Genomic DNA, 24,543 nt, shown 5'->3' on the forward strand with positions numbered 1-24,543 from the left:
GTTCAAAAGCTAAAACGGACTAATAATCGACGGATTACGGAAACCTTTTTATATATCGGCTAAACAATCGGCCCCAAGAAAGTGTAAAACGCTAATCACCTTTGGTGGTTCTGGAGGAGGTGGCTTCGGAGCATCCGAGTCTCCAAGGACTACGTTCACCAAGCAGTACTCCATCAGGGCCATAAACACGAACCTAAAATACAACAAATTATCTATCAAACAGTGGCGGTTTTCTCAAAAATACGTTCAAAGAATAATGTAGAAAATAAGACAAACTTGTATTATAATTTTATTTTACCACACTTTATCACACATTGAATAGTGCATTCAAATTCTGTGCTAGAAAATCCGCCTGTATTAATGTCTGTAGTAATACTGCCCGAAAACTATTCTGAAATTAATCTCATATGTGCGTTATGAATTCTGCACCCATGGCGCTTCAGCGGTAAACCGTCCAAGCGTGCAAGGAATCTGTTAGCTTTCTGGGTGTTATGAGATTTGTACAGAATAGTATTTGGCAAGAATCGCTAGATGTTTTTCTGTTATTTTCACGCTAAAAGCATTTTATAAAATAAGTTAACTACTAGTTGTAGGTACCTTTTTATATAACAAAACAAATAGTTTCTTGGGTAAATTGTGATTTTTGCATTTAAAAAAACTTTTTACAACACATATTATTTAGACGCAGACGCCAAATTGCGTCTTGCTAGGTCGCTAATCTCTGATGTAGTGATGTGATGATTTTGGGAAAATATATATTAATTTATTTATATTATTTTTGATATACAGTTTACAGAAGTTTTGTTGGCATATATAAACACCAACATTGGACTCCCAATGCGATAAGCTACGAACAGACACTGCATTAAACTAACAGCTAGGACTCAAACCATGATTTTCGTCATTTCTTAAGAGGAACGGCTGGGCGGCTCTTTTCACATAAATTTGTATTTGAGGCCAAAATACCCAAACTGCAAAATTATTTTTTTAATCAAAAGGAAATAATTATTTTTAAGCAAATATGTAGTACTGATATGTGCTATTGTATTTCACTTATTTTATCGACTTCACAAAATAAGTGTCCGTTGACAAAAGACATGTGTCATATAACGAACCTCTGTTTTTCGGAATGTGTTAAGAAAAGAAAGAACGGTGTTATAATCAATCAAAGTGTTCTCACTAAATAAGCAAATAATATTGGCGCAGCCGGTAGTTTGATAATACTAACACTGTGCAGACGGACATGAAGGCATCCACCGCCTTGAGGTAGGAGACTGGCGGCAGCGAGGCCTGGGACTTGGCATGCTGGGTGGACAGCGTCAGGAGCGAGGTGACTCCCAGGGTCACTCGTGCTGGAGCGGCTTCTGGCTTTATCCAGAAGGAAACCCACTGGAATAGAACAATCGTTTATTAAAGATCTTGGAAAGACAGAAACTTTGATGGTGCCCGCGGGCAGCGAAGGGCTGTCTGTTAGCATATTAGAATGGAGTCCTGGAGATTTCTCTACCTAAGAGAGTATGGTCAATACCTGTGGCTCCATCCTGCTGACTTTCTCTAGGATAAGCTCAAAATGAACCATCTTTTTCAGCAGAATATATAGCACATATACTACGAAAATTGCCAAAGACTTGTGGCTGTCTTTAATGCTTTTGGTAAGTTATTATAAAGATTTTGTCCCATATGAATCACAATGGTTAGTGGGAAGGTAAGATTAAGTTTAGTTTTGGGAAGCCTTAAATCTCGGCAACTTCTCGTAGGATAATTGGGAACATTTTCATGTTGCGTAATATTAGTTTGCACATATTTTCTGCGGGTCAGAAGAAGTGTACACATTTCTTCAGACTAATTCGTGGACGATTTTAAAACTCGACTATCATGGAGAGCATCATTTCCATGTTCCCGGTGGTTATCTCCGTCACCCACACCATAGACTGTTCTATCTCTCAGCCTACAGGTCTAACTTGCCAATGGTCATGGTGGGAAGAGCAATCTTGAACAGAACGAAACAGAGTTGCGAAACAAGCAAATGGTTTTCCTCGGAATTCTGCAGCATAGTGTGTGAAACTAGAATTTAAACTCCGATCGGGACATTCGAATGGTTTCCTTTGAAATGGGTCAGCAGATGAATCCGCAACTGGAATTAGGGAACAAAACTGCTTTTAACTTAACATTGAATCTTTGTGTGAGTCCCCAGCTTTGATTAAAACTGCACCCACCCCACGAAAATGGTTTCCTCCGATTTTTGCACCACCAATGTTCATCTCGAATTTTATAACTGATTTTTTTCTTCAGAATGCATCAGCAGATGAATATACAACTGAAATTTTATCGTTACATTCTTAACACAAAACTGGTTTTAACTGGTTTTGAGTTAATTCTAGTGAGAGTTCCGAACTCTAATTAAAACTACACTTACAACGCGAAAATGGTTCCTTCCTAATTTTGCAGCACAGAGTCTGCAACTAGAATTTTATAACTGCACTTCAAACACGAGAATGGTTTCTTTTGAAATGCTTCTGCAGATGGATCCACAACTGTAATTTTATTATTACATTCTGAACACAAAACTGGTTTTGTGATAATGTCTTTAAAATGTATCTGAAACCCTGTGAAAGAAAACCGTTCACGTGTTCTGAAAGTAATTTTTTTATACTCTTCATTTTGTGGTCGAATCGAAATCCGCATCGAAAGTGCTAGCGGGCCGCGCCGAAAGTGTTCGCGGGCCGCACCGAAAGTATTCGCGGGCCGCACCGAATGTGGTAGCGGGCCGCGCCGAAAGTGTTCGCGGGCCGCGCCGAAAGTGCTCGCGGGCCGCACCGAAAGTGTTCGCGGGCCGCACCGAAAGTGGTAGCGGGGCGCGCCGAAAGTGTTCGCGGGCCGCACCGAAAGTGGTAGCGGGGCGCGCCGAAAGTGTTCGCAGGCCGCACCGAAAGTGCTCGCGGGCCGCACCGAAAGTGCTCGCGGGACGCAGGTTCCCCACCCTTACTCTAAAAGGACTGAAGCGCCACGCCGCCGACAAAGTAATGTGTCATTTGAGTACTTACAGACATGATGACGATGAGGCAGGTGGGGATGTATGTGTTGAACAAGTGGTATCCAAGACGCCTCTTTAGCACAAATATCACCTCAAGGCACGTGAAATTTCCTAAAAAAACGCTTATTATTATTATTTAAAATAAATTCTAAGGTTTTCCTAAATTAGGTTTGCAATTCGAGATGACATTATAATTAATGAATTAAAGTAAAAATTTAAACAAACTTCTTTTGAATATCAACTATAATAATCATGCTATCTCAATCGTTCATATTTACATATAAACCATCTTAAGTAATCTTCTTATTTTTAATGTAATTAATCCTTTTCCAAGAACAGGTTAATGCTTCTCTGGGAGAGTAGTATTAAATTGGAAGATGCTGTGATTAACTAGCGTTATTTATTCCTTCAGCACCGGTGCATAGTCAGGAAACACGCCAAACACGCGCCCAATTATGTACAATGTACACAGTTGACATTTGTCACATGAGAACGGGTTGCTTCTAAGACCCGTTCTTGAGTTCAACAGCTCGACTGTGAAACCTCCATTCTACAAAATGCCAATTATTTTCCTCAGGGCCTCCTGTGTGAAGGAATAATAATAGCCTAAAAGCTCCGTTCAGAACGGTTTCCGCTGGGGGTTTGGGTGTTGTGATCAGGAGTCAGGAGTGCCCAACTGCCTGCAGTGTACTGACCGGTTGAGTAGACCTGCGTGCAGTCAGCCGTCCTGTTCTGCACCAGCTGCAGCTGTGGTAGTTCTATATTCTCGTCCACCACCAGCGGTACGTCTGGATCCCATTGGAACACCATGTCATCAGTGGTGTGTGATACTGAAAATAACGACGTAAATTTAGTACCTTCCTACAAATCATGCTGTGGCGGTTCCCAAGTGTCATCAAGCCACCCGTCTGAGGGGGGATATTGTCCATAACCTTAAAATTTACGACTTTTTCGTCAACTGTAAAATATAATAAAAACAATAAATCATACAACGCCATCAGAAAGGATAAAATGAACAGAAAGGTTATAAATGTATACATGCAAAACTTATAAGTAAACTAAGGTTTAATCAATACTAGCTTTTCGCCCGTTGCAGGCAACTAATGGGTAAAAATGTGGTGCGTGGTGTAGTGTTTGAATGTAAATGAAGCCAGGAGTGTGGGAAAGAAAAATTAAAGAAAAAAATGTGCCGAAGAGCTTACTGATCATTTTTTCACCGAGCCGTTCGGGTTGTGTAGGTCGAGACGCGTAATTTGATACCCATATCGTATGTACGGTTTTTGTCAGCGACACTCTTGAAAAGTCCCAGGGAGTTTTATTTTGGAAAAAGCATTGCTCAATTAACACGCAAAATTTAAAAACTTTTAAATTAAAAAATGTGGTAAAGGTTACGAATTCCGCTTCACGGTAAAACGCAATATTTCACTTTCAAATAAATGGATTTAGCTTTATTAATTCAAAACTTGAGTTATTATGTCGGGGGAGACGGAAAAATACGCACTTTTAATTTTAATTTCGTTTATTAAGTCACTTACCTGATTAAATTAGACCCTACGCTCGATCAAAATCAATCGTCTTTTTAGTTTACGTTAGAGTAATGCGAAAAACGAAACATTTTCGAGCAAAAGAGGCGCACGAAATTTTTTTGATCATTTCGCGTTTGGGGTGCGTTCGGAATTGAATAAAAATATAAACGGTGAAGAAAAAAAAGTTTTACAGATCGGTGGTGATCGATGAAAACAAAACATTGAGAAAATGCATCAAAATTTGGCCGTTTCGAAACCGTGCTTGTGGCAACACTCGCGGAAAACATTAATTTGAAACTGTGCCAATTAAACCTCGACAAATTCAAATTTTTGCCTGAGAGGCCATCCCGGCGGCCGAAGAGAGTACTGCGGTGCTTTAGTATAGCGCGCCGCGAGCGCTTCCAGTTTCCGCAGCCAGAGGTTCCTCAAATTTTTGTCGACATCTAGCCCCGAACGAATCCGGTCGAGTCGGTCGGGAATTATTTCCATATAAACTCCGGCTGACTCGTTTTTTCGGTTTTTCCAGACCGAATTGAACCTCGGATTCTATGCCGACAGAGAGGCGTCTCGGTCGCTTTTCGCCTGAAGCCCGAAACAAATGAAAGGCAAAATTTTTTCTCGCACGCCTAAACGAACCTCGAGTCGTATCGAATTGAGGGGGAGAGCGGTCGCTTTTCGCATAAATGCCCACCGAAAAAAAACAAAGAAACTGAGTATTAATATATTTTTATTTTATTTTTATTTCATTTTATTAACGCTTAGAAGGCTTTTACATATACATGTTATGGGTTTTGTTGTTCAGTAGCATTATAAAATATTTTAATTACATAGCATAATAAATTGAGTATGAACTTACATAACAATGTGTAGGGTTATTGTTATGGTGTTATTATTTTATAAACATAAGCAAGCAAAGTTTATTGTACAAAGTACGTCGGTTGAATATTTTACAGAACATAGGTTAAACTAATACATAAACTTGAGAAAAATATAACAGATATAGGTAGGTAGTTAAGTAGATACAATTCAAGTATATAGTTACGGTGTTATTGGAATTTGGACAATGAGTTCGATAAGTTTATATAAATATAGTGTAGTTACAAGAGTACAATAATGTAAGTAGGTAATACACACAAGACAAGTAAGTTTGTTATTATTATTATAAAGATAAACACTACAGTTTGTTGTAAACCATCTTTGTAATCATCAATCTTTATTTTGCCCGATTGGGAATTTTACAAAACAAAGCTTAGTTAATGAAACAATAAAATATACGTTTGAAAAAAAAATTATGAATCTGTTACAAACATTCTAGTATACTGTATTTTAGTTTGTATACTGATTGGTGATGATAAACATCAATTGAGCTATACTTATTACCGAGTATGTGAAGTCTTTGAATAGGTGAGTTTTGAAAATAATTGTTAGCAGATATGGGAACATTATATAGAGCGGTCTGTCGAGTGTCGCGCGTAGGTACACGGAGCGATATAAGACTCGTCAAATCAATGGCGTCCAGTCTGCCATTCGAAATTTTGAAAAGAGATACTAAGTCGCACACTGTGCGTCTCAATGATAAATCGGTTAAATTTAGTAAGTTCATGAGGAAAGTGTAATTAAGATATTCGTTTGGAATTCCTAATTTATAATTAATAAATCGCAGAAATTTATGTTGCACTCTTTCAATTTTTAATTGGTGAATCTTATAAAATGAGGACCAGATTGTTGAGTTATACTCTAGATTACTTATAACTAAACCAGTGAATAGCAGTTTGAAGGAATTTATTAATTTAAAATCTTTCGTTGTCCTTAATATAAAACCCAAATATTTCATGGCCTTGTTGGTTATTTCGTTTATATGAGGAACAAATGTTAGTTGCCTGTCAAAAATAATACCAAGATCCTTAATATTCTCAACTCTTTTTAGGAAAATGTTGTTGATGCTATATTGATGCGTAATGGGATTTTTGATTCGGGAAAAAGTTATCGTTTGACATTTATCAATATTGAGAAATAGTTCATTGTGGGTGCACCACTCTTGTAGCCTCACAAGATTAAATTGTAGTACGTAACAGTCATGAATATTTGTAATGGTTTTATAAATTTTGAGATCATCTGCAAATAAGAGAATCATGACTCAGGTAAGTTTTTAGATTCTCACGGCCAAAAGCATTTTTGTTGTTTGTTTTTGGGGTGTTATGCCGTGTTGCGCTAACTCCTTCTTTAGCCGACGTTTCGGACAGCGTTGCAGTGTCCATCATCAGGGCAGATCCGGTCGATCACATCTTCGGATCTACCGGATCTGCCCTGATGATGGACACTGCAACGCTGTCCGAAACGTCGGCTAAAGAAGGAGTTAGCGCAACACGGCATAACACCCCAAAAACAAACAACAAAAAAGAATCATGACTCCATCAAAAACCGTAGTTATATCATTGATAAACAATAAAAATAGTACTGGTCCTAAATGAGACCCCTGTGGGACGCCGGTAAAGACTTCGAACTGGTGTGAATAGTGTGAGTTGAGTTTAACACATATTTTTCTTTTATGCAGATAACTCTCAAACCATCTCAAAATATTCCCTGTTATTCCAAGGGCACTAAGTTTATGTATGAGAATTTTATGTGAGACTTTGTCGAATGCCTTACTAAAGTCAGTATACACTACGTCTGTTTGAAGACGCTTTTGCATTGTATTAAATAGGTATTCCTGATAGATCATCAAGTTTGTAAAAGTAGATCTTTTTGCCATGAAACCATGTTGACGATGTGAAATAACTTTGTTAATCTCAGGCGAGAGTTTAGAAAGCAGAGCAGATTCAAATAGTTTAATATATGTATTGATTGAAAAAACATGATAGTATAGCCTTCTTGTATCTACATTCCGTGCAGTTAAATAGGTCCACCACCTCTGCGTATGTGCTACTAATTTCATGTAATCTAGGTACACGCGAGTGTTTGAAATGCTCAGTCCTCGTGTTGTTTCATTTAACCCTTAAATGCATACTGTTGCAAAACTGCAACATACCGTTCAAACCACCTTTAACTCTTTGGTGTATACTTAATGCATGCCGTTTTAGAATTATCAAGTTCACGGTAATATATTTTATCGAGTGGCATCACCTTTTTTTTCTTTCGCGAATGTCAAATGTCACTTTTTCTTTAACAAAGTGAAGATTCTCGAAAATTGGTTGGAGGTTAGAATTACAGTTTTGTTTTGCTGTTATTATTTTGATTTTCTTAGGTAAGTAGATACAATAATACACAATACTTATATGTAATAGCTCGTATTTTTCCGGTACACTTATTAGTTTTGAGATTTTTTTTTAGGTTTTTATTTTTTTTCATACGTAAATTATTCATATTAATTTTTATTAAATACATGGTGTTGTAAACCTGCAACAATTTTTTTTTAATCAAATATTATTAAAAAATTACAAAAAAATAAAATTCTTTATATTTCCTTTCATATGCATCTACAAAATATTTTTTTTTCCAGAAAAATAAATAAATCATGCATTTAAGGGTTAAACATGATTTTGGAACGAGTAGTTCTCTTAGGTATATGAAATTCAACTCTATACTACCACCTACAATTCTGAAAATAAATATTAATGACAGGGACATAATCGTTAATTTTAAGGTTGATGACAATATCGACCCTCAGGACGGTGGCTTATGTGACTAGCGCAGAAATTGGATGCATTTTTGAACCGCCATAAGGATAATTCCTTATCCTAATGGTGGAACTTCACCTGGCCATTCGCATACTCGTATTTCGCATTTTTGGCAACCAATCGCCATGTATGGACAGTATATTTGTCAAAATATTGGCCTTACGTTGGCACTTCACTATTGGTCATCGTAGCTTTAGATACTTTGCCACAAAAATATTCAACATGCTCCCAGAAAATATTAAACTGAGTCAAACACAGAAAAAGTTTAAATAAAAATGTTAAAATTTATCCAAATGATCGAGCATATACTGGTGTCCTCACCCAAACTCCTTGTCACTGATAGTTATTGTAGTATGTATAGTGATAAAACTTGCTGTATTTGTATTGTGTATATGCAAACAATAATGTACTTAACCAAGCGCCTTATCATTGATATTTATTGTAGTACGTATTGTGCTAAAACTTGCTGTATTTGTATTGTGTATATGCTAATAAAAATGTAACCGAAAATAATGTATTGCTGTATAGGAACCTATATTAAAGATTTATAAGTAAACCATAGACAAAATGAGAGAAATAATTAACTAAAAAATCTGCCTCAATACAGGTTCGCCTAGTGAGGAAGGTTATGCACAACTTAAAATATAGTATATTATGCCATATCTATATAACACTCTTATTTACATATTTACTTTTTCTACTATTAGAAACTGTTCTATTATTGTAACATTAGTTTTTCAACAATGTCATTGTTACTAATTTACATATAGGTATTTTACTTACTAATGATATATTATATATTCTGTAATTTTTTTGAGGAAATAAATAAATAAAAATTTTAAAAAACTTCCCTATTGCATTCGCGTATTTTGGCATATTTGACAACCAATCGCCATGACAGAATATTTGACAAAATATTGGCCTTATGGTGGCACTTCACTATTATATTATATTTTGCATATTTGGCAACAACTGTCATGTTTGAACAGTATATTTGACAAAATATTAGCCCTATTTGCCTATTCAACAAATATAGCAAATACCTAATACGCGTTACGGAGCTCTTGTCGGTTTTCTACTTACATCAAAGGAGTCAAATAGGCAAATAAACAAATAAGCCAGGCCAATTCATCCGTTTTCAGTATATTCGCGGGCCGCAGGGGATATGTACATATTGTACATACAGCTTGAGACTTTACAGTGGGTGATGTCGAAAACCTATTTTTTATGTCGAAAATTTTTCCAAAATTTTAACTCCAAGGCCAAACTAATAAATGCTTTCAATTTTTACTCTGAAATATTGAAAAAACGTAGTGAAAAATACTTGCCATTTTGGGCGGCTGATTTAAAATAGACAGAAAAAAGTTTGCCACGAAACCCCTTGGTGTTTTGTAATACAGATTTTGAAATCATAATACATTTTATCACAATATCAACCTTTGAAATGCATGAAAGGTGCAATCAAATTGTGACTGTAATCAATAATTACAACGTGTCAACTTGGCACAACTATTTTGGTTAACAGTTAGAATTGGGAAGGGATTCTGAACTTACCGCTGCTCTTCTGATACATGTCTTGTTGCGTGACACCGTGGGTGCTAATCACTGCACAAGTTTCCGTAATAGATTCGATACTATGCACGCACTTACCATGTTCACGGAACAGACTTTCTTAACAGACTGGTTTGTACAAATTTTGGAATGTCACTGTATGTATGTAGATACTCCACACTGTCAGACAGGGACAGGTGGAGGAATGCAGGAACATATAATAGAGGAAGATGCACATGGTTGCATCAACAAACTAAACATTTTGGGTAGCTTTTTCAAAATTTTGATGAAAGACTAAAGTTTTTCGCTGAACCCTGTTACAAAACAGAACAGAATACGTTGAATATTTTTTTAAATGAAGTGAGTTAAAAAAAAAGGCTCGGGAAATTTCAAATACTCCGCTGAAATTTTTGTCCAAAATTCCCAGGACATGAATATTATTTGCATTTTTCGTCTAAATGTGTTGCGATATAAAGGATGGGACCGGTCGGATGCCGAGTTCTCACTCTGTGAGTTCAATTCCTCGACTGGCAAAGTTCTAAGTCCTCCATCACAACACAAGCTTAGTGGAACACTTCCGCTTCGTGCGTAGGAGATTTTGGTCGCTCCCTCGCTCATCTTCAACTTAGATTAGCTCTGCATTTCGGTATGTTAGGAAGTGAATTGGCAACACTCGCGGGAAACATTAATTTGAAACTGTGCCAATTAAACCTCGACAAATTTTAGATTAGATTAGCTCTGCATTTTAAAAAACAAAACTGCAAAACTTAGATTAGCTCTGCATTTCGGTATGTTGGGAAGTGAGTTAGCTAAGAGCTTCACAGGTGCACTCATAGAGGGCAGTGCATAGAGCTTACTTGGAAGTCCGCAAGATGGCAGCTAGTAGTCAGTAGTCGCTAGGGCCAGTTAGGCTGCTTCCAGACAAACATGGTGTTTGCAGATCTCATTTAGCCAGCTCCTAGTTAGGTCGACCATCGAAGTCACTCTTGTAATACGCGAAGTATTGAATAAATCCCTGTTTTAATATAAAGAACTTATTCTCTAAAATCTTCTTCTACGACGAGTTGGAGAACTGTTTGTGGGAACACAACAGGTATCTAGCACGGTAAATCGATAAAACCTTACATCAATACCACATTGACGAAATCCGTCATCGTATGGTTAGTTAGCGATATTTTCTAGCACGGTCAGAATATGATTCCAAAAGTTGGTTGGCGGCCTCCAAGGTGTCAGAAAAGCTGTCAATATACACAACTTTTCGGATAGTGTCGTTCGTTATGCAAAATAACGGACTTATTAATAAATGGAGGCGAACTAACTAAGCTCTTAGAATTGAAAGAAATCGTGTACACGATCCACAGACTTAATCAATATAAGACGCGACCAATTGATTACATTCCAACTTGGAGAAACAAAAAGTTATTAGTTGTTACTAAAGACCTCGTAAACTAATGAACTCAATTTTAGTACATGTGCTCTGTTAATATACATATATTAAACTTAATATGTATTTCAATTCCACATTGTCGATTTATTAGTATTTTTTTACTTTTACGTAGCCGTATAATGTTTAGGACTGTCAATTCATAGGCAGGCGCGATAGTGCTGCCATCGTATAATGATTTCCTATTATATTTCGTGTCAATATTATATTATTGTTATATCTCAGCTTACTAGCAGATTTAAGATAAATAAAAGTTTAAAAGATTTAAGATAAATAAAATTCAAATAAAAGGTTCTTTACTATAATTGCGTTTTATTTACGTTACAATAACTAAGTCTGGATTTAGCCACACTTTTCATTACCCGAGGATTGGTAATTCTCTGTTTCTTGAAGCTTGAAGTTTGACAATAATACCTCACAGGCAATTGCTACACTCTAGCGACATCTGTCGGACTCTGGAGTAAGCTTTATGACTAGTGCCATCTATCGCTTGAATACCCAACTTATTACCATACATCACAATTGTTATATTTCCTGTTTTACTAAAGCCAAATTGCGATACTTGCCCAGCTCTCCAAGTAGAATTAATTTTGAAGGTAACAATAAACTCACTACTAATTATACTATATTACTACATTATTCATGTTAACAAGACATTTTTTATACATATTAATATTGTGTTCAAATAAAATATTCTCTGTTATTATAACATTCTATACCTTAATAGAATTTATTTTATATTAATTACCATCCATTATCATAAACACCTCACTCTTCGATTTATGTCAGGTCTTATACAAAACTAGTATTATTCAACTATTACTACACTAGTAGATATTAACAACTGTATCATTTGCAATAATATTTTTGTGTATACATTACTTGTTCTGTAATCACTCTATTGTAAAAGCCATTTTAGGGCGTTCAAATAAATATATCGGTTCGGGTATCGACGGCGCAACCGTGCTCGAGATATTAATAAAACTTCGGAATATGTGTCGGATATTGTTAAGTTATCTAGCCCCTGAACGACAAGAATGATCCATGGCCACGCACTCCATTGAAACGAACTCTCTGGTTTATAATCCTTGATACACGTATATAATTTTCACATCACATTAATTATTCACAATAAATCCCATCTCCAATCCTTTTAGCCCCATTTTCCACCTGAAGGCATTTACCTTTATAAATATTACGTAAATTTTCTATCCAGTAATCCATCTTCTGTCAAGAGCTTTTGATTAGGTTAGCACATTATGTGATGTGAAAACCTTTAGTCAGTTGTAGGTCATATTTATGATCTAATACTGTAGGGTTATCGAAAATTGCAGAACGTCGAATTGTGTGACGAATTAAAGGCATATTTTTGATTTAGTCGTGAATATTAAAGCGAAAATTTAGAAAAAATCAGTTCAAGAAATAAAATCTATATATGTAATTTTTTTAAATGATTTATGAATTTCATGTAATAATTGATACGTGTTATTTCACATTTAATTCACTAAAAATAAAACAAGTATATTACATACATATAGATACTTGCGTCAATGTCTTGCTTATAAACATTCCCTAATACGCCGCTGCAGCGTTGGTGTAGCTATACGATAAAGAGGGCCGTATACAGCTCGGTTTAAAATCTTTACTCATAATTCATGCAAGATTCTTTTAGACTGGCGCCACTTTGTTCCAATCCTCAAAAACATGGTCATTTTCACATTTCGCGTTTAATTCACTTCACGTTTCTTCAGATGACATTTGCGATGTCATTGACCGGGATTGTTTTGAATTGCTTCGAAATTCGGCCAGTTATGCGTTCCGTATTTGCTTTTGCTAAATCTGTTTTAAATATTCCCATTTATACATTGTCATAGCGTGACCGATAATATTTGTCAAATCACAGATTGTCATCAAAGTCAGCGATCTCCGTCTTAAGCAAAAATGTTTACATATTTTTTTTTATTTGGTAAAATATTTTTTACAATTCAAGTTTTCCAGTAATTTAGGCCTCACTGGGTGGCTTGCCCGTGCTGAGGCCTTATTCTTCAGTATTCTTGGTATATTTTTGTTATTTGTTTTTGGGGTGTTAAGCCGTGTTGCGCTAACTCCTTCTTTAGCCAACGTTTCGGACATCATTGCAGTATCCATCATCAGGGCAGATGTGTTATTATATGTTATATAAATAACACATCTGCCCTGATGATGGACACTGCAATGCTGTCCGAAACGTTGGCTAAAGAAGGAGTTAGCGCAACACGGCTTAACACCCCAAAAACAAATAACAAAAATACTTTTGGCCGTGAAAATCTTAAATCATATTCTTGGTATACCTTATATTGTAGGTATTAGGCATTAAAATCTCTTGACAAACGGAGTCCAGAAACGTTCGATTTCAAGCAAAAAAAACTGGTTTTTACTTATTTTGTAAATAATTTTATAAGAAAGTAAAAAAGTTAATCAAGTGAAACTGTCACAGATAATCTTAGCTATAAAACTGTATTTTTTAAAAGTTGTTTCTTTTATGCGTTCATACATTTCTACTGACATTTCTATTGAAAAAATATTTTTTGTAGTAGTTTGCATTTATATTTTTTATCGAGTAATTTTTTTTGTTGTATTCCGCTCAAGCGAAGCGATAGAAAAACCTTCAATTTAACTAAAGCATATTTTTTGGTTTTCATAATGTACACCAATTCGTTATAAAGAATAATCAAAATAGTGACTTGGCATTAAGCTTCGCCTTCGCGAGCCAAGGCTTATGTTTTCTGCCATTTGCTGTTACTTCGTTAATTTCCCATAATTCGAGGCTTGTCTCGTATTTCGACTCGCGAATGTATACGCAGCATTATACTGTCGTATTACGACCGGTATACGCAGTACGCATCCGCGTGGTTATGAGTAACGTTTTCTACTTTCTTATCTCCCCGTATTATCTATTATACGCAAGACGATCAGTACAACCCTATTGAAAGAGCACTATTTAAAATCGAAACCTTGCGTGATATGGCTTTTGCCATGTTTGGTGTCCAGATCTAAATAGCCAAATAATTCCGAACCATCCTCTCCTCATCTCTTTCCTATCCTTTCCCCAATTCATTCATCCTCAAAATATACTCCGATTGGGGATGCCAATACAGTTGGGACTCTTGTGCGGTATTCATATAAAATACACAAAATTAGAATTAAAAATTACATTTCTATGATCTTGCCTGTTCAGTGGTAAAACTTAAAACCCGACTCGGAATTCAACAAATTCTTTGTCTTATTTTTCACATGATTATTTGGGGGACAACAGGGGTCTCTAAAACTCTAAATGGTGACGGAGGACTTTTTCTTTTCTAAGGATTAAAAAATCCACAAATGAGGTCCTTGACCGCTGTTCGTCTCATTATATTTCCGTGTCACCTTTTAGACAGTGGGAATGAAAAATGTATTTTAAAATCATCATTTTGCTTGTGAAAATGCCTTTTGAAGTTTTTTTAAATACTAACATCTATTTAAATCTCACTTTTGCTTTCCACTTCCCAACATTGGACCGAGCTGAAACTCGGCAGACAAATTAGACCCTAAACAATTAAAGGAAATTGGTCTACAACTCCACTGTAGCATCCCACCTGAACTACTGCACAAGCAAATTGGTCTACAACTCCACTGTAGCATCCCACCTGAACTACTGCACAAGCAAATTGGTCTACAACTCCACTGTAGCATCCCACCTGAACTACTGCACAAGGAAATTGGTCTACAACTCCACTGTAGCATCCCATCTGAACTACTGAACCAGGAAATTGGTCTACAACTCCACTGTAGCATCCCACCTGAACTACTGAACCAGGAAATTGGTCTACAACTCCACTGTAGCATCCCACCTGAACTACTGAACCAGGAAATTGGTCTACAACTCCACTGTAGCATCCCACCTGAACTACTGAACCAGGAAATTGGTCTACAACTCCACTGTAGCATCCCACCTGAACTACTGAACCAGGAAATTGGTCTACAACACCACTGTAGCATCCCACCTGAACTACTGAACCAGGAAATTGGTCTACCACTCCACTGTAGCATCCCACCTGAACTACTGAACCAGCAAATTGGTCTACAACACCACTGTAGCATCCCACCGGAACTTCTGCACAAGTGTAATTTTTTGATCAATAAAACGCAAGTTAAAAGAATGGAAAAAAATCAGAACAGAGGTATGAGGTCTACGAGTATATTGTGATGTAGAAGATATATTAGGATAACAACGATTGAACGCCAATTCAAGTGTGTGGCAACGTTTGATCTATAATACCCTAGTTAACCTTTTCCTATCCCTCCGTTTTATCTATTATGAATAAGACGCATATTTAAAGTTTATTAATGGCAGATGTGAATGAACATGAACATCGAAATTGATTTTTATTGTGGGAACTGAAAATGAAAGTAAATAAGACGATATTCTTTTGATGATAAAACAATTATTATTTTATTATTATTAAAATATGCACTCAGAAATATATTACAAATTAAAAATTCATCACCATTTAGAATGGTTCCGTCGCTAGCCAAGTTTAATGAGAAAAGAAGCAAATATTCCGCACAGAGTTTTGGCGGCCGGGCGAAAAGAGCCGACGAGTCACGAGGCTGACCGAGTGATGCGTAGTCCCGTCTTACCACGAGTCGGTTTTACTCTCTTTCTGTGAGACTGTGGCATTCCTAATTGGGGTAGGCTGAAGGTAGTGGGGAGGGGATGTAAGCGGGAAGAGGAAGGTGGGGACGTACAGATCTGGTCACCAAACGCGGCCAAAGCCATTTCAAGCAACGTTTCAATACTGAATTAAGGTTTTACACTGAGAGTTTCATCCACTCTGGAATGTTGTCACTTCAAAAAATTACAAGGAAATAACAAAGAATACATAATAACTATCCAATAACGGTGTACAACAATATGATAACAATAAAACAGCGTGTAAAATAATAACAACAACAACAATAAAAGCAAGAGAAAATAAAGTTTGAGTCAAGTGAAGTCAAGTTCAAATAAGAGATTCAAGATATATATATACAGTTCTGGAGGTTATCGCTGAATATGTCTGGAATCTTGCCACTACAGTGGGGAAATATAATCTTCATATTCGCACAAGAAGTTGGGAGAATGATAGCAAAAGTCGGGGACGCCCGAGGAAGACATGGCACGACCGAGTGAATCAGATACTTATTCAATCTATAGATGATAACTGTATGCAAGAATTGTAAGAAGTGGGATTGGGTCGAAATTGAGTAATCTGAAATATGTTGCCTGGTGTATGCTGGATTGTATAAACGATCTACAGTCTCTTGTATCTAGGATGAATGAAGAATGAGTTAATGATGAATGTAAATAAGTCTAAAGTCAGTGTGTTATATAGTTGTAAATGATGAAGTCGAGGACGCCAGAGGAAGACATGGCACGATCAAGTGAACTAGATACTTGATTCGGGCCATGTCAACAGTCAGAATAATAGAAGAGTATGTATGAGACAATGTATGAATGTGAATGAGGCAAGGAGTGTGTGCCAAGACCGAGTTGTTTGGCGGTCTGTCCTCTCTGCGTACCCCCGTGGCGAAACTGAATGATGGTTAGTTATTTAGTTAATTAGTTAAGAATAACAACTGTTGTGCCTCCAATATGGAACGGAATCATTTAATGCGTCTTAGATAAATTCTTTAAGTCTATTGATTGTGTATACGATTTATTTCAATTCTGAGAGCTTATTTAGTTCAGTTATTTTGCATAACGAACGACATTATTAAAAAAGACCGACCTACCGACTATCGGAATCATATTCTGATCGTGCTCGCAAATATCGTTAACTGACCATAGATGACGGATTTTGTCAATATCATATTGACATGGGCTTTATGCGTCGTCCGTGCTAGACCTCCTCGTGCAAAGTAAGGTCCGGATATCAAATTAATATAAAAATCTGTCTGTTTCATTTGAAGCACAATATTTCACCGTAAATCTTTTCTCTCTCGCAAATCTCGATCTGCACAGATTACCGACAAAAGGATGAAGTGGTGCGAACTCAACGAGAGGAGGGAAATGGTGAGGGTAGATCTCGAGAGATGCTGCGGCAAGAGGGCGACGAGAGTGGAACGAACGGAGAGAAGAGGGAATGAGGGGATTGAGCGTTGACAAGATCCACAATCTTTATATCCATGAGCCCGCGTACACTTTCCACAGTCTATATTTGGACTTCTCATGTCGATATCGACAGGTACTTAATGGGCTACAACTCGACTTTGCAATAACAGTAATGAATAGTTTTAGTATCTCAGACAGGTGATAATTAAAGCGCGTAACATCCATTATTTATTTAATGATAAACTAATATTTAAAAGACAAGTTTACATGCATAGCACAAAGGATAACAAATAATTATAAGTAATAATTAGTCGCCTGAAATATCCATACAAATTGAAAATATCTCCCGAGTAAAAATAAATGTTTTTATTTATTATCTTCTTTATTTTTACTCGGGAGATATTTTTAATTTGTGTGAATATTTAAAGAGAATAATTATTGCTTATAATAATTTGTTATACTCTATTCTATGCATAAAAAACCTTGTCTTAAAAACATTTCTTTATCATTAAAAAAATATATATACATTTGACAAGTCAAAATATTAACTAACTAACTAACAACCAACAATCATCACAAGTCTGACGTTTGTCATTTCGCTCCCTATTAATCTTATATTTTCTTCTAAAAACATCAACCCTTATCCTACAATTTTTATACCAGCTGATAATATTCATAGAAGTGCATTAAAATACGAAAGTGAGTGCTTGTCTGGAGTGTAAAAAGTGCTAAATCTAGAGTTTTAGTTATTCTTCATAAATCTTCAAGCTACCCACAGTATTGTAACCTATTGCAGCCACAAGCCAAACATAAAATGGATTCAACATGCAAATATTGCGTTAAGCATCTGAAAGTGGCTGAGTGTATAAAGTGTTCAACCTGCAAATGCACCATCCATTTCGAATGCGCTGATATTCCGGCAAGTGTTTTTAAACGCATGTCGCAAGGTAAAAAGGATGCGTGGGAGTGCAATAATTGTATCCAAACCTTGGACAATTTAGATACCCAATCCTGCTCCTCAGATCAAAGCAACGTACTCCTAACTGTTGAGATTAGAAAAATGGCGCTACAAATAGAAAAAATGAGCAGTAAAATGGCGGAATTCGAAAAAGTCATCATTTATAATAATAATGTCATGGAAGATTTTTCAAGTAATATGAAATCTATAAACGAAAAATTAGCTAAAATTGATAAGCTAGAAATGGAGGTCTCAGAATTAAAACAAACAGTTTTCATGTTAGAGAGGGGAAACAATGAAAGGGACCAGGAACTTCTATCCAACAATATAGAAATACATGGAATGCCTGAGACCACCAACGAGAATCTACCTACCATGATGTCGAATATCGCAACAGTCATTGGATGCCCTCTCCATCAAAGCGACATTGAATACGTTAGCAGAATCAGTAAGCGCCATCGTACACAAGCCACGACAGATGGACGTTCGGGCAACATAATCGCCAAATTCACCTCCCGCAAGAAGAAGGACGAATTCGTCGCAGCCATCAAAAAAAGAAAAGGAATCACTACCAAGGCCATCGGGATGGTTGGAGCTGACCAGAGGATCTTCATCAACGACCATCTCACGCGGAAGAATAAATCTATATTGAGGTGCGCTAAAGCATTTAAAAACGAACACAACTATCAGTTTTTATGGATAAGAAGTGCAAAAATCTACCTACGGAAAAACGAAACATCACCACCCATACACGTCTCATGCGAATTACAGCTAAAAAACCTTGTCTAACTACCATTGCAATGTTAAACCACCTATCCTCTGATAACTACTATTTTTTTCGTATTTTTTTTCATATTTTTTTCAATATCACCCTTTTTACATTAACCCCACATGCTAATAATTACACTAACTGCTCACTACTACATTCTATAATATACTCACTCACTTTAATTCATAATAATAGTGTGTTGTGCTTTGCTAAGCCCAGTGGACTCATGACTAATAACATAACTCTAGAATATAATATTCTTCAAATATATTCTACAGAAACCGAACATAATAATGTAATTACCGAAAATTCGCAATGCATGATTCATTAATAATTTTTTATCAAAATTCAAGAGGTTTGCGCTCGAAAACACAGGAATTTCATCAAAATATACTGCTCAATAATTATGACTTGATCTTCATTACGGAAAGTTGGTTGGTTGATAGTATCCGAGATGAGGAATTATTTGATAATCGCTATTCTGTTTACAGAAATGATAGAGATATACACCGCACTAGTAAATCAACTGGCGGAGGCGTACTCATAGGAATTAAAAAAGATTTTTTTGTTACCCCCCGCTCTTGGAAATCAGACGCTGAGGATATCTGGATAACTGTCAATACATCAAAATCGAATCGTCATTGTTATAATATTCATATGTGCTGCGTGTATTTACCTAGCGTCGGTCCAAAATTAACATCATCAGAAAGATTAGCATTATTTACTAGTCATACCAATACTATTTCTGACTTAACAATCCGTTTTCCCAATGACAAGTTTTTAATCATTGGCGACTATAACATGCCCAATATCGAATGGAATAATCAACAAATGCCAAGTAATAGAGATCAATGTGCAATCGCGTTACTTAACTGCTTATCTTTTGCAAATTTAACCCAATTTAACCATTTACCTAACAAATTCGGTCGAATTCTGGACCTCGTCTTCTGTAACACTTCAGTTAATGTGTCGCTTGCCGACCACCCATTAGTTAAAGAAGATGCTCATCATAAATCATTGATTGTAGAACTAGAATTTCCATCCACTATTGCAACCCTCTCAACTCCTCGAACAATAAAATTATTCCATAAAGCAGATTATGCAGAGATCAATGAGAGACTGAAAGAAACCGACTGGTCAACCGTTATAAATGCACCGGATGTAAATACAGCGTTAAATTCGTTTTATGCTATAATTGAACAGATTATCGAAGTGTTTATTCCTAAGAAAGTTGTAAAATCTGGAAAATACCCACTATGGTACACGGCAGCCTTAATAAAAATAACAAACGAAAAATTAAAATTCTTTAGAAAATGGAAGCGCCATCGGAACCCCCTTGATTATCTTTCATTTTCATTGCTTCGCAAAAGGCAAAAAACAGTCGCTTCAGCAGCTTACAAAACCTACATTTCTACGATAGAATCCGGTATACAGCATAATGTTAAAAAAATATGGTCCTACGTCAATTCTCAAAGAAAATCTCCTGCCATCCCTGATCATATGATTTACGGTGAAAAAACTGCTAATGACAGTAGAGGAGTAGCCAACTTATTTTCTGAGTATTTTGGATCTGTATTTTCTAATGCTCAACCTGCACATACAAGCAATGCCAGTTTTTGCTCTAATTCAAATAGCATAATCAACTCAATCGAGATCAATGAAGACATCACATTCAAATACCTTAAGTCCATTGATATCAAAAAGGGACCAGGGGACGATCAACTTCCAGGGATCTTCATAAATTATTGTAGTAAACAATTGACACCCCCCATTTTTGCTATTTTCAAACTGTCATTAACTGAAGGAACATTTCCCGACAAGTGGAAAACAGCCTTGATTACCCCAATATATAAAAATGGCAGTAAAAATGATGTCTCGAACTATCGACCTATATCCAAATTACCAATACTAAGTAAAGTATTGGAAAAAATTGTTTACGATCAATTATATTCAACTATCTCACCCTCACTCTTAAATAATCAACACGGCTTCATCAAAAATCGCTCCACAACTTCAAATCTGGCATTTTTTACAAATTTTCTTCATGCTCAAATGGATATGCGATGCCAGGTAGATGCCATTTATACGGATTATTCTAAAGCATTTGACCGTGTTAATCATTATATTCTTTTACAAAAGTTATTAGGTCTAGGAATTCACGGTGACCTCTACAGATGGATCGCATCATACGTCAATAATCGGCACCAAATCACGGATGTCAATGGTTTTGCATCTTGCTTAACGGAAATCGTCTCAGGTGTGCCCCAGGGGTCGCATCTTGGACCACTCTTATTTAATATTTATATAAATGACATTTACGTTTGCTTTAAAAATAGTTACTTTGTTTTATACGCGGATGACATGAAAATTTATAAAGCTATACAGTGTTTATCCGATTGTATGGAATTGCAAAGCGATCTTGATAATTTGTGCATATACTGTGAATCAAATTTATTGTCCTTAAACATATCTAAGTGTCACTCGATTACATTTACTAGAAATAAAAACAAAATCATCTATCCATACAACTTGAATAACAAACCTTTACAACCTATGTCTACGTGTAAAGATCTAGGTGTTTACTTAGATAGCAAATTAATTTTTGACAAGCACATTGAACACATTATTTCAAAATCCTACAGAATGCTAGGTTTCTTATTAAGAATATGCAAAGTTTTCAAAAGTGCTAAAACTCTGAAAATGTTGTTTTGTTCATTGGTCAGAAGTCCACTGGAGTATGCTTCCACAATATGGAATCCTCAATATAAGGTATACATAGATTTAGTAGAAAGTATACAGAATAAATTTTCGAAACATTTACTCAAGAAATACAACAATACTACAAATAATATGTTAACTTTACAAAAAAGACGCACATTGTCAGACCTGTTGTTTCTACATAATCTGCTAAATAATAAAATAGATTGTCCCGAATTGCTATCCGTAATTGGTTTAAATGTTCCAACGAGGCGTACCAGGCACACTACACTATTTCATATTGAAGCCAACAATACCAATGCAGCAAACAATTCAGTTATTACTCGCGCAATCACAACATACACCCATTACGAAAAATTACTACATTTAGACATCTTTCATGATTCCTTTCTAACATACAAAACTAACTTATTAAATTTCTTAGCATGACATATTTCAAAAATATTTTCACATCAATTTTCAAAACTCCTATTTATTAACAGTCAATTACAATTCGTGAGCTTATTATAATTCTTGTTTTCAATTCATTTATTATTTATTATTTTTATTTTTATCCACACACTTCCTTCCTTTTATAACAATCTCAGGCGAAATTACATAATGATATTTTATGGACATACGTAATAGGTACTACAACTATGTAATAACTAAAAATATCTAATTGTATCTAATTGTACTGTGTATGTCTTAACAAATAAATAAATAAATAAATCACGCCGTTTCCCAGCAGGGGTAGGCAGAGAGGACGGACCGCCAAACAACTCGGTCTTGGCACACACTTCTTGCCTCATTCACATTCATACATCGTCCAATATATACTCTTCTATTATTCTGACTCTTGACATGGCCCGACTCGAGTATCTGATTCACTTGATCGTGCCATGTCTTCCTCGGGCGTCCTCGACTTCTGCTACCATTCGCATTTGCATCATATATCCTCCTTACACTCTTCATTATCTTCGCTCATTCGTTCTACATGCCCAAACCATCTAAGCGACCCTTTCTTAATCTTACTCATTACGCTTACATCAGCCTTGCACTCTTTGCAGATCTCCACATTCCTCACACGATCAAACATGGTTTTACACACATACGCCTCAGGGATCTCATTTCAACAGCATTTAATCTACTTTCATCCTTTCTTTGCCAGTTCCATGCCTCACAAATATTTCACCAACAAATGTAGATATAATGTGTCTTGACGCCATCTTGTAGTAAATTTAGCACTAACAAAGTCTTTCCTACAAAATAATGTTGGTTGTTTACAGGTGAAAAAAATATAATAAGCAGTAATTGTTCATAGAAGTCATTACTAGTATATACTGAATTATTTGGCGTGTTGGAAATAAGCTGACGTAGCTCAGTGGTCTCAGAGCACCTGACCGGACATCAGAAGGCGTGGTTTCAATTCCCGTTGGCGGCATTTATTTTTACTCGGGAGATATTTTCAATTTGTATTGATATTCCAGGCGACTAATTATTGCTCATAATAAATCATTATTTATTTGTTTATTTAAACATACACAGTGCATTATGTTACGATTGATAAGTTCTATTATATTGTACATTGTTGTCTTAGTTATGAAAACGGTTCTTAATCTCAACTAATGAATATATTATGGCGAATAGTATAAAACGAAAAACACACTATGTAATACACCATTTTTTATTGAATTATTAACTGACAGCCTATTTTTATTGATTCCATAAAAAAGAGGTATATTACAAAGTGTGTTTTTTCATTAAATATATAATTTTACACCCTAGTATTTGCTTCCTTAGAAATAAATAATAGAATTATTGGGTTCCATGATATTTCATTAAAATGACAATTAAACACACCTTTAAAAAGTGATATAGAGTCATTAAAAGTAATGAAAAAAATACTAGGTTTAATAGTTACGTATGTAACCTATTTAACCTAGTTTTGTTTCATGACTTTATATCATTTTGTGTAGGTATGTGGAATTGTCATTTTGAATACATTCCCGGTCACCGTATTATTGTCATCCAGCTGAATTTCGGATATCCTATTTACAGGAACCTAACCTAACCCAACTTATTACAACCCAAAAATATATTCATTGCCCGTGTTATGGTAGTCGAACATAACCTAACCTAACCATCACGAGTTTACCCGTTGGGGTGGGCAGAGAGGATTTGTAGCCATTCGCCATTGAAAAAATCCAAATCATCCGAATATTATTAATTACAGGGATCACCTACACAGGCGTCTATTGGTTTTCGAGAAAGGAGGCGCCGTTTGGCTCAGGGCCGGTCCTGGCTGGATAGACCACCAGACAGCTCTGTCTCGGAACACCCTCTGAGCTTCATTCACACTCATACATTCTCTCACACAAACCTTCTCTTATGCAGACTCTTGACATGACCCGTCTGAATTTTCTATTTATTGCATCTCACTATACATAAATAACGTCTTTTCTCATAAAAATCAACCTCACTGAACTTGAGTGAAGTAAACATAGAGTCATCTGTTATGGTTGCCCATACATACTAGCAGACCTACCTACGCATCTAATTATGGATACAGCTATGTACGTGGCCGGATGTAAATCACGCGCTCACAGCATGTCAACACTGTTAATAAACCTGTCATCCCAAAATTATCTGTTTCATTGGACATTGTACTACGAAACCCACCCCCAGAGATGGAGTTCTATCCTCTGCCGGCACTCTTGTGCGGCGAGCGTATATTACACTTTTACACAATAATCTTATTACTTTATATCTTAA

General features: G+C 36.0%; 1 protein-coding gene across 2 annotated transcripts in view; it reads right to left on the bottom strand.

Moving 5' to 3' along the window:
• The window catches only part of ort (glycine receptor ora transientless), a 133,179-nt gene that overhangs the window by 8,987 nt on the left and 99,649 nt on the right, over positions 1 to 24,543 (bottom strand). For both annotated transcript variants that reach the window (XM_089649207.1, XM_089649206.1), the window contains exons 6-9: positions 3,730 to 3,864; positions 3,045 to 3,145; positions 1,229 to 1,389; positions 100 to 193 (exon numbers count right to left, since the gene is read on the bottom strand). In XM_089649207.1, coding sequence (XP_089505333.1) covers positions 100 to 193; positions 1,229 to 1,389; positions 3,045 to 3,145; positions 3,730 to 3,864 — 491 coding nt within the window. The remainder of the gene's footprint in view (positions 1 to 99; positions 194 to 1,228; positions 1,390 to 3,044; positions 3,146 to 3,729; positions 3,865 to 24,543) is intronic.

The sequence above is a fragment of the Hesperophylax consimilis genome, chromosome 29, assembly GCF_061612785.1.
Source record: "Hesperophylax consimilis isolate HC1 chromosome 29, BYU_Hcon_1.0, whole genome shotgun sequence".
NCBI classification, from domain to species: Eukaryota; Metazoa; Arthropoda; class Insecta; order Trichoptera; family Limnephilidae; genus Hesperophylax; species Hesperophylax consimilis.